The sequence below is a fragment of the Rhincodon typus genome, chromosome 38, assembly GCF_021869965.1.
Source record: "Rhincodon typus isolate 14 chromosome 38, sRhiTyp1.1, whole genome shotgun sequence".
Lineage (NCBI taxonomy): Eukaryota > Metazoa > Chordata > Chondrichthyes > Orectolobiformes > Rhincodontidae > Rhincodon > Rhincodon typus.
In genome coordinates, this window is record NC_063369.1 from 5,306,435 (window position 1) to 5,318,274 (window position 11,840).

The window sequence follows — 11,840 nt, forward strand, 5'->3', positions numbered from 1 at the left end:
TGGTAACCAGCTCTTGGCACCAGCACCTGCACCAGACGTTGTGTGCATCTGCCTCTGCCCATTTCCTGGCCCCTTTCTAGACCGGCTCTGACAGCCTGGTCCCATCGATGGCATGAGCCTTGTCTCTGGGTCAGTCATTGCAGAGTTGCTCGAATCAACTGATCGATCGATCACTGCGTGAACGCTCAAGAGTCTTTGTTCAGGCCCAGGGTCCTGAACTGCTTCAACCCCGGCCACAGAAACAAGGCAAACCGCCTTCCGAATCGAAAAGTGTACACGAGGCCAATTGAGGACAGTCCATCAAACAATAGTGTCAATGGGAGGGCATCAAACGTGAGGGAGGTCACACAGACTGACTCTCAGCTGGAGTGGGCATTGAGTACTTTGGGTACAGGAGTTGGGACACTCATGTTACAGCTGTACAAAGACATTGGTCAGGTCACATTTGGAGCACCGCATTCAATTCTGGTTGCCCTGCTACAGGAAGGTCATTTTTAAACTGGAAAGAGTGAAAAACTGATTTTCAAGGATGTCACCGAGACTGGAGGGTTTGAGTTAATAAGGAGAGGCTGGATAGTCTGAGACTTTTTACCCTGGAGCGTCGGAGGCTGAGGGGTGACTTTATAGAGGTTAATAAAACCAGGAGGGGCATGGATAAGGTGAATAGCCAAGGTCTTTTCCCCCAGGGTAATGAAGTCCTAAACTAGAGGGTGTGGGTTTAAGGTGAGAGGGGAAGAGATTTAAAAAGGATCTGAAGGGCGACTTTTTCACACAGAGGGTGGTGCATATACAGAACAAGCTGCCAGAGGAAGTGATAGATGTAAATACAGTTATAACATTTAAAAGACATTTGGACAGGTACATGAACTGGAAAAGGTTTGGAGGGATATGGGCCAAATGCAGGCAAGTAAGATAGTTCGGTTTAGAAAAACTGGTCAGCATGGATGAGTTGGGCTGAAGGGCCTTTGTCCATGCTGTATGACTCTACGACTTCTACATCAGTTGGGAAGGACAGTGCACCAGGGATTGCTGAAGAAAGCGCCAAAGTGTGACAGTGAATTTGGAGCTCTTTCTGAGGGGTTGGACACATCTTTCTGCTCTATAGTTCCCTTTGCCCCAAGATATTCCAACATACTCACCGATTGGGCTCATCCACAAGCAGCTTCGAGGGGAGACCACACAAACAGAGAGGCTATTGGAGCTCTCAGCATTTTCAAACCAACCTGTTCACAATTGTTACACTCCTCTGGACCAAGTGTGGCTTGAACCCAGGCCTTCTGGGCCAGAGGTAGGCACACTACCTCCATGCCACACAACGTTCTTAAAAGTAAGGTACAAGGAATTCAATGGCGGCTTTCCAAGTCATCCCCCAAAATTCCTGAAGGACCAGCAAGCATTGTGTACCCACTCCCACCCTTGGCACATGTCAATGTCTCTCCCCTAACCCCACCCCCTACGCCATCTAGAGTTGCCATGTGCCAAGAACTGAGCCCTCAGGCACTCCTTAATTCTGCCACTTTGCAAACTCACAATTTGACTCTGAAATGAAATAATTTCTTTTATTGCGATGGAAGTTCTGGTTCACCTTTTGCAGATGTATCCTGGATAACAAATGGATGCTGACAGTTTCAAGCCTAAATGTGAATGGCGACTTCAAACAGGACTATTTCCCACGACCCCCACCCTGTTCCTTCATCTGCAACCTCCCCAAACCTCTGCCCATATTATGTTGGCATTTTTAGCTTGCCTGGCACCCAGCAGTGTGTCGTTGCAAAGATTCTTCACACACTAGCCAAGATAGTGAGTGAGACTATTGAAGGCAACACATACCACCTCAATCCCTGCCTGATCGGGAGCTTGAAGTAGATATTTTGCTCCAAACAGGGGCTCTCAACCTTAATTTAAAATACCCTGATCATAACTCCAAATGAGATCAGTAAACAGCTCAAAGTTCAGGGCATAATGCTCATGGAATATGGGGGTTTGTTCCCGCTCTGTCTGAATTAGTTTAGTACTAGTGTCTTTAGCTACAGATTGATGGGAGGGAGACCAAGATAGACACAAAGAGAGCCCACACACAAAAAAAAAAGGCACACCGGACTCCATTGGCCGACAAACCTTCACACTAACCTCAAACACTTCCTCATCCAATATCCTGGTACCAAAGACAGTGATTCCATTGGTGCTGATCTCTGGGTTGTCACTTCGAGCTAGATGCTCAGATATCTGCTGGTTGCAGTCAACGATCATTGTGACATTCTTCCCTTCAACGCTGATCGCCAACCGGTGCCATCTGCAAAACACAACCAGCCCGGGTATTGAAGTGGGCCCCATCAGAGAAGACAGGGTGGGCGCTGTTAGCAGACTGGTCACTCGAGCATGATGTACCGTTGGTACAAGGCTTACTCAGCAGATGGAAAGATTCTCATTCGAGCAACAATTAAGCAACCCCCCCCCCAATTAAGCAACAGTTGTTCACTCAGTTCACCCCCCTGTCGCATGTTTCACCCCAACAACCTGCATTTACATCGGACCTTTATCATCATCCCAATGGGGGAGCGGCCATGGACAAAACGATTTTTGGTCCAACTCAAAAAGAGGAAGCATTCAGTTGGGTGACCAAAAGGTTTCAGTAAGAAAATGTCTTGAAAGGACGAGATGGAGTGGGGGGACACCCAACGCAGAAAATATTGGAGAAACTCAACAGGTCTGGAAGCTGTCCAGTTCTCCAGTTCCGAGCGAGAGTCATACTAGACTCGAAACGTTAACTCTGCTCCTCTCTCTGAGTTCCTGCAGCAGTTTTCTGTGTTTGCTTCAGTTTCCCAGCATCTGCAGTCATTTTTCTTTCATCGAGAGAGTGAGAGGGGAGGAGATATGCCACTCTTCAATGAGGTGGGGTTTCTTCTCTCAGAGGGTCATCAGTCTCTCTTCCCCAGAGAGCAGTGGACATATTCTATAATCTAAACAGAATTTTGATGAACGAGACAGTCAACAATTAAGAGGGGCACAAACATTCTACAATATTCAAATCACTGGGTGGCACGGTGGCTCAGTGGTTAGCACTGCTGCCTCACAGTGCCAGGGACCCAGATTCAATTCCACCCTCGGGTGTGGAGTTTGCACATTCTCCCCATGTCTGCGTGGGTTTCCTCCGGGTGCTCCGGTTTCCTCCCACCATCCAATAATGTGTAGGCTAGTTGGATTGGCCGTGCTAAATTGCCCGTAGTGTCCAGAGATGTGCAGGCTGGGTGGGTCAGCCAAGAGAAATGAAGGGTTACAGTAAAAGGGTGGGTCTGGGTGGAATTCTCTTTGAGGCCAGCATGGACTCGATGGGCCAAATGGTCTGCTTCCACACTGTAGGGATTCCATCATTGCCACTGTCAGACAGCACTCCTTTTAATGACCAAGTCTTGGCTCACGTCCAGTGTCGTTATTCTGGACAACCTGGTTCCCTACATTTCTAAATGTTCTGGATATTGCCCAGTCCATGTGGAAACAATTCGCACGTTCTGTTGTAACGTTTCTCTGTAATCCTATTGACAGCACCACTGGTGGATGGTATAGTGACTGCAGGTCTACCTGCCAATAAACTTCACCCATCAACTGAAAGCCACACTGAGCTGGGGAAACTAGAATGACCTTAGACCTCGCTCTTTGCTGTTTGTTGCTTCAGACTGTGTACCTCGGAAGGAGCTCTCCAGCTCTCTTTGTTTAAGACATTCCATAATCCTCACCTCTTTTACCAAACCTTTTGGCCACCTGTCCTCATATCTCACAACAGGTTTTGGTTTTCTTTGTTGTGTTAAGCTCGGACGTTTTAACAACACTTCTCTGTGGCCATCACATCCAGAGACGGGACCTCCTGGTCAAGAGGTAGGGACTCTACCACTGCGTTACAAGAACCCTCTTGTCAAATGTTGTTCGATAACCCTTCTACAGTGTGCCTTGGGGACATCTTCCTCCTTAAACACACTGCATAAATGGAAGCTGTTGAGTAGTCTACCTTTAGAACATGGACAGGTACGTTGGAGATGTCAGCACCATCACCAAATCTAAATGATTCCGCCAAAGACTTACACAAAGATGCATCTGAGAAAAACTTTGCTGAGTGACTGAATGGTAGGAGGAAGGGTCAAAGTGTGCTGTACTTACTTGCCATCGGAGAGGTTAATTTTTTTGAAGATGGGGTATTCCTCAGGAGTCGGTTTGCCTGTTTGATCCTCATAAAGGAAGACAGGAGATCGCCCAATCTCTACCCCGAGCTGTTGTATCCCTTGATCATTGTAAATGGACAACAGGAAGAACTGAGACATTTTCTTGGCCTTCAGTGTCATTAGGATGGAGAAATTCTCTGGAAAATGTCCATCTAAAGTTTTGTAGAAAAAGATGAATTGATAAGTGTATTTATTAACGAAGTATGGCGCGATTACATTCCTTAATGACACACACGTTGAAATTAATGACGATCACTTCTCTCTGTGGATCTTCTAGAATTCACACAGGCTCCAACTTGGCCTACTCAAGGCACTAAACCACTTTTCTCCATTGGTATCATCCTCTCCCCAAATGGAACGTCCTAGAATCAAGAGACCATCATTTTGGGCTGTGGATACCTCATGAGAGGCTAAGGATTCCAACTTTCGATTAAATTTCAAAGCCTGCAATTATCTCACTCTTCAATGAAGTGAGATTTCTTCTCTCAGAGGGTCATTAGTCTTTGCAAATTTCTTCTCCAGAGAGTAGTGGAAGCTAAATCATTGAATATATTGAATCTATACAGAATTTTGTTGGACAAGGCAATGATCATGAAGGACAGCCAAGAAGATAGAGCTAAGGCTGCAATCAGATCAGTAAGATCTTATTGATGGGCCAAATGGCCTGCTGCTGCTCCTATTGACATGAAAAAGACAAGAGGATCTACCATTATTCTTTTTGGAGAGGGGGAGAGAATATGTAAAAGAGCTGTTCAAACTGATGCAGATAGAGTAGATAAGGAGGAGCTGCTTCTTGTGGTAAAAGGGTCGGTAATGAAAGGATAACATTGAAGATGGCTGGTCAAAGAATCAAAAGGGGGCGATGTGGAGCATTTCTTTTCAAGGTAGCAAATGGTTCTGGTCTGGATTGAGCTGCAGAGTTGGAAAAAGATTTAACTGTGACTTCCAAAAGGGAAGTAGACAAGTGGTTGACATATTGAGATAGATGTAAAGCTAAGTATATGAGCAAAAAACATGGGGGTGGTGTAACTGGGGTTTGACTTATGGAGAGAGACTGAGCAGTTTTGGCTGAAATTCTCTTGAGATTGGAAGAATGAGAGGTTTAATTGAGGTGCGTAAGATGCCGAAGAGTTTGACAAAGTTGCTTGGAGAGGATGTTTCCCCTATCGGGGCAATCTAGAAGGAGAGCTCATTGTTTCAGGATAAGAAGCAGCAAGTTTAAAAGAGAGATGAGGAGAAGTTATTCCTCTTAAAGGGTGGGGGCGGGTGAATCTGTGGAATTCATTATCCCAGAGTGCGGTGGGCACTGGGACATTCAGTAAATGTGAGGAGGAGACCGATAGATTTTTAATTAGTCACAGATTAAAGGGTTATGGAGAGTGGGCAGGAAAGTGGAGTTGAGACCGAAATAGGAGTCGAGTTGATCGGCCATGATTGTATTAAATGGTGGAACAGGTTCGAGGGGCTGAATTACCTACTCCTGCTCCTAGTTTTTAGTTTTTTATGTTTGTAATTAGACAGATCCACCAAAGAGCCAGCACTAACAACATTCTTCACTGTAAACTCAGCAGATCGTGCAACGTCCATGGAATGAAGAACAAGAGTTAACATTTCGAGTCCAATGTGACACTTCTTCAGAACTGACTCGAAACGTTAACTCTATTTCTCTCTCTCCACAGAAGCTCCCAGACCTGCTGAGTTTCTCCAGCCATTTTCTCTTCTTGTTTCAGGTTTGCAGTGTTTTGCTTTTAAATGGACGTCAATTGTGTTTAACTGTATGGAGGTAGAGGACAATGACTGGATGGGGATGGGGGGGGTGAGGGGATGCATTTACTTCAGCACAGAAATAGAGACACTAAGGTCTCATGGTGCAGTGACAGTGTCCCCACCTCTGGGTCAGAAAGTTAAATCCAACTTCACAAAGTGATGGCTGTGGAGGAACATTACCACACATCTGAAGAAGCTGATCAAACATCTAAGCAGGCACTGCAGTGAGGTTGGGTTAGGAGTCATATGCTTGTAATCTTTGGCTCCGTAAATTAACGAAAAATTGTCTCGCCAACTGGCTATCTTTTCAGAGAGGTGACCTCCCCTTGTACTGCATTGTTTGATAAGTACAATCTGAGCAGGCTTGCTCATGTCAGAATTTTACTTCACTTGGTTAGGAGTTTAATCTTTGGAACCATGAACCCTGGAACCAGATTTGTTTTGTGCTCGAATACAAGGGCTCACAATCGACCTTAAGCCTCCCATTTTAGCCTCAGGGCAAGCCAAGCACTCTGATTCACAGTAGGCCGCTAAACTAACCCCCCAACCCAACTCGAAACCCATCCCACTGTCTGTAGCACAGGAGGAATTGCATTGACCAAAGCTTACAAACCACAAATACAAACACACCTGGGAATAACTGCGTAGTCAGGGCGCTGAAATGAGTTTTGTTTTCTAGTCGGAGTGCAAGATCCGTCTCTTCAGAGCCTTTTCGATGTGTGCAAAATCCCGCGACTGTTACAACTCCGTCCATGGTGTCCTGGAGGTCCAGTATTTGTAAGACATCAACTGGGTCCTCTGCAAGAGTCAACAGCACATTTATTCGATGTGGCGATGCCAAACCCATCCCGATTTACCGAGAAACGCGTCGCCAGGCAATTTTTTTTTTAACAAAATGTTCAGCCACACGTCCTAAAACAGGGGCAGGGAGGTAAAGTGATGGGCAATGCTCTTTAAGCCAAACATCCTTTCATACACACAGATAGGTCATTTTGTACGACGTTGAGGCGTTCACAATCAATGGGGTTTTGTTACATCCCAAGTTCTCCTGCTCAGTTAGAAATTTGATCTGGCTGCTTTTATTCATCATCTTGAATCTTCGCTGATCACTTGTTTTCCTCCCACCCTCCAACTAGCTCACTGCTGTCAGCTCCAACTGCCTGTACAAATCAGACAATGCAGAAGAGACTCTTCAGCCCATCGATTCTGCACCAGCACAAAACTACTCTAAATCTACATTCATTACAGCTCTTGACCCACAGCCTTGAACGTTTATGACATTTCAAGTGCTCATCCGAGGACTTCTTTTTTTACATTAGTGGGATTTCCTCCCAGGCAGTGCATTTCAGATACCAACCACCCTAACTATTCGCTGTGCGAAAAAGATTTTTGTCCACGTCACCTTCACTTCTTTTACACATCACTTTAAAGCAACAAGACGCAGAGAGAAGGAAGCAACGTGAGTGGTTGGTTGGGGAAGCAGGGGCGATGGCATTAAATCAGAGTTAATGGTCTGAAGTTGTTGACTTCAGTGTTGAGTCCAGAAAGCTGTAAAGTATCCAAATCGAAAGCAGCAGACTGAGGACAGGGATGTCAGCGTGAGAGCAAAGGGAATTAAAATGACCAGTCACTGAAGCTCAGGACAGAGGGAAGGTATTTCGCAGAGAGCAGAATGTACAGTATTTCGAGCAAGGAACACAGAGACCAGATCAGGAAGCATTTCCTTTTCTGTGCATGTTTTGATTTTTCTCCACTATCGTTGCTTTCAGACAACAGCACAGCTGTTCTGGATACATATTTTAGATCATAGAACGTTTAGATCATAGAATCCCTACAGTGTGGAAACAGGCCCTTCGGCCCAACAAGTCCACACCGACCCTCAGAGCATTGTACCCAGACCCAACCAACCTAATCTACACATCCCTGAACACTACGGGCAATTTCCCATAGGTAATCCACCTAACCTGCACATCTTCGGACTGTGGGAGGAAACTGGAGCACCCGGAGGAAACCCACGCAGACACGGGGAGAATGTGCAAACTCCACACATTCAGTTACCCGAGGGTGGAATCGAATCCGGGTCCCTGGCGCTGGGAGGCAGCAGTGCTAACCACTGAGCCACCGTACCGCCATTATGCTCCTTTTTTTCCCTTACTGCCACTAGGGTGACACAATGGCTCAGTGGTTAGCACTACTGTCTCCCAGCGCCAGGGACCTGGGTTCAATTCCAGCTTTGTGTGACTGTCTGTGAAGTCTGCACCTTTGTTCTATGTCTGTGTGGGTTTCCTCCTGCTGTTCCAAAGATGTGTAGATTTGTTAGATCTACCAAATCGGTAAATTGTCCCATGGTGTCAAGGGATGCCTAAGCGAGGTGGATTAAATCATGGTAAAATAGGATATGTTTGGGTGGGAGGGTCAGTGTAGACTGAATAGCTTCTACCTGCACTGTAGCCATTCATTCTATTACCTTTAACCCTGGCAGACTAATCATTTGTCATTTAATCTTGCCTGTCTTCCACCCTATCACGGGTGTCTCTTTTATCCTTGTTCCCACCCTTCCTTGTTCGAAGCCTGCTCCATCTCTAACTTTTCCGAGTTCTGATGCAAGATCATTGGCCCAAGACACGGAACTCTGTCCCTCTCTCCACCATCAGACCTGCTGAGCATTTCCAGTCTCCTCTAATTCTGATTCTGCTTCTCAGGCTCACTCTATTGACCATCTGCCAAGCCAACTCTGCAAATAAATAATCTCGCTGATCGTCCATGTCTTAATGTCAGCAGCAGGTCCAACTGGCAGCAATGTCACCTTCAGTGATATTCAGCTATCCCAGCTTGCCAGAGCAAGGGAGCAACACATCTTACATTGCTTTATTCAGGAAATAAGTATTTGCTTTTACAGCTAGGCAGCCATTAATCAGAGCCAAGCTTGTTGCTGTAATTTAATCAGCTCTTCTTATTATATCAGGTTTTGGACTGACTTTGCAGTCGAAGAAGAATAACTCCTGTTCTAGGGCTACCGAAAAGATGTCAATTACTTCTATTGGGGATGACCCAATATACACTTTGTAATGCTACTCTACACAATTTTCCCTTTACAATGAGTTCACGATAACACCCCAACAACACCCCCCACCCCCACCACTCCCAGTTACGTTTGGTCATGGGACACACTGCCAGAATTGAAGAAACTTCCACTCAGTGGCCAACCAAAGCTACACTTGATCTGAGAGGCAATGTTCGATTCCAAGTGCGGACTACCCATCCAATCTTCCTCCCTCGATTGGAAGTTTTGGACCAATGTTCGACTTTTAGTCAAGATGTGATGAAAAGCTAGTTTCCCTGAGAAAATTAAAACAGCAAGAGGCGATGGCCATATGGGAGTATCACTGGACTATTAATCCAGAAACCCCATTAATATTCTGCAGGTTCAAATCCTGATATGGTAAATGATGGGAATACTGAATAAAAACCGAAAGAACTGCAGATGCTGTAAAACAGGAACAAAAACAAAGTTGCTGGAAAAGCTCAGCAGGGCTGGCAGCACCTGTGAAGGAAAAAACAGAGTTAGCGTTTCAGGTCCCTATCGCAGAATGTCATCGGGGTGGGACATTCAAGAAAGAGTTTGGTACATTTTTAGATATTAAAGGCATCAGGAGAAAGTGGGAATACACTCCTGAGGTAGAGGATCAGGCCTGATCAAATCGAACAGGCTGAAAGGGCTGAATGGAGGTCAGCCCTCTCAGCTCCTGGATATCTCTGTAGGAGTTCCTCAGGGTAGAGTCCTCGGCCCAATCATCTTCAGCTGCTTCAGCAATGACCTTCCCTCCATCATAAGGTCAGAAGTGGGGATGTTCGCTGATGATTGCACAATGTTCAGCACCATTCACAACTCCTCAGACACTGGAACAGTCCGTGTTCACATGCAACAAGATCTGGACAATATCCAGGCTTGGGCTGACAAGTGGCAAGTAACGTTCGCACCACATAAATAACATGCTATGACCATCACCAATAAGAGACAATCTAACCACCGCCCCTTGACATTCAATGGTGTTACCATCACCGAATCCCCCAGTCAACATCCTGGGGGTTACCATTGACCAGAAACTCAACTGGACTCACCACATAAATAAAGTGGCTACAAAAGCAGGCCAGAACCCGGGAATACTGTGGCGAGTAACTCATCTCCTGACTCCTTAAAGCCTGTCCACCATCTACAAGGCACAAGTCAGGAGTGTGATGGAATAGTCCCCAATTTCCTGGATGAGTACAGCCCCAACAACACTCAAGAAGCTTGGCACCATCCAGCACAAAGCAACCCGCTTGTTTGGCACCACATCCACAAACATCCGCTCCCTCCACCACCGACACTCAGTAACAGCAGTGTGTACTATCTACAAGATACACTGCAGAAATTCACACAAGATCCTCAGACAGTTCCTTCCAAACCCACGACCACTTCCATCTAGAAGGACAAGGGACAGCAGATATATGGGAACACCACCACCTCCAGGTTCCCTTCCAAGTCACTCACCATCCTGACTTGGAAATATATCGTCGTTCCTTCACTGCCGCTGGATCATAATCTTGGAATTCCCTTCCTTAGGGCATTGTGGGTCAACCCACAGCAGGAGGAATGCAGCGGTTCAAGAAGGCAGCTCACCACCACCTTCTCCAGGGGCAACAAGGGATGGGCAAGAAATGCTGACCCAGCCTGTGATGCCCTCATCCCACAAATGAATTTTAAAAAACTCCCCTGCATACAAAGTGGTAAGGTGCTAGTCTTGATTGGAGGCTTTATTAAGTTTTGTGCAGTCAGTTAAAATGCCAGCCTGGTCACTTTGAGGTTGTGTCAGGTCACAGATCAAAATAAAGAGAATGTTCCCATGGAGAATGCATCTAGGTACAGGAGAGACCTCCATATCTGTCAATGGAGTATTTACCACTGTATGAATCACATTGATGTCTCCAGCACATCTTCATCAGAGGAACATTGCTTTGTTGTCGATCCAATTGAATGTTTTTAGAGACAACAAGGTGCAGGGCTGGATGAACACAGCAGGCCAAGCAGCATCATAGGAGCAGAGAGGCTGACCTCGACCTCTTCATCTCCAACTGCCGTCGAGCCTAACCCTCCCTCTACTGACCCCTTCTCCCGCTTCCAACACACCCCCTCCTCCTGGACACCACCCCAAGGCCTCCTACCCTCCCTCGACCTCTTCATCTCCAACTGCCATCGAGACATCAATCGCCTCAACCTCTCCACCCCTCTCACCCACTCCAACCTCTCCCCCACAGAACGTGCAGCCCTCCGCTCCCTCCGCTCCAATCCCAACTTCACCATAAAACCCGCGGACAAGGGAGGCGCAGTTGTAGTATGGCGCACTGACCTCTACATCGCCGAGGCCGGACGCCAACTCTCCGACACCTCCTCCTACCGCCCCCTTGATCATGACCCCACCCCTGAGCACCAAACCATCATCTCGCAAACCATCCACAACCTCATCACCTCAGGTGACCTCCCACCCACGGCCTCCAACCTCATCGTTCCCCAACCTCGCACTGCCCGCTTCTATCTCCTTCCCAAAATCCACAAACCTGAATGCCCTGGTCGACCCATTGTCTCCGCCTGCTCCTGCCCCACCGAACTGATCTCCAACTATCTAGACTCCATTTTCTCCCCCTTGGTCCAGGAACTCCCTACCTATGTCCGTGACACCACCCACGCCCTCCACCTCCTCCAGAACTTCCAATTCCCCGGTCCCCAACACCTCATCTTTACCATGGACGTCCAGTCCCTCTACACCTGCATTCCCCATGCAGATGGCCTTAAGGCCCTCCGCTTCTTCCTGTCCCGCA

The 11,840-nt window shown here is 46.9% G+C and overlaps 1 protein-coding gene across 1 annotated transcript in view; it reads right to left on the reverse strand.

The window, feature by feature from the left end:
* LOC109916792 (collagen alpha-1(V) chain-like) overlaps window positions 1-11,840 on the reverse strand; it is a 259,059-nt gene that overhangs the window by 203,786 nt on the left and 43,433 nt on the right. Inside the window, exons 2-4 of the mRNA XM_048617801.1 lie at window positions 6,612-6,779; window positions 4,153-4,366; window positions 2,131-2,293 (exon numbers count right to left, since the gene is read on the reverse strand). Of these exons, the coding sequence (XP_048473758.1) occupies window positions 2,131-2,293; window positions 4,153-4,366; window positions 6,612-6,779 (545 nt within the window). The remainder of the gene's footprint in view (window positions 1-2,130; window positions 2,294-4,152; window positions 4,367-6,611; window positions 6,780-11,840) is intronic.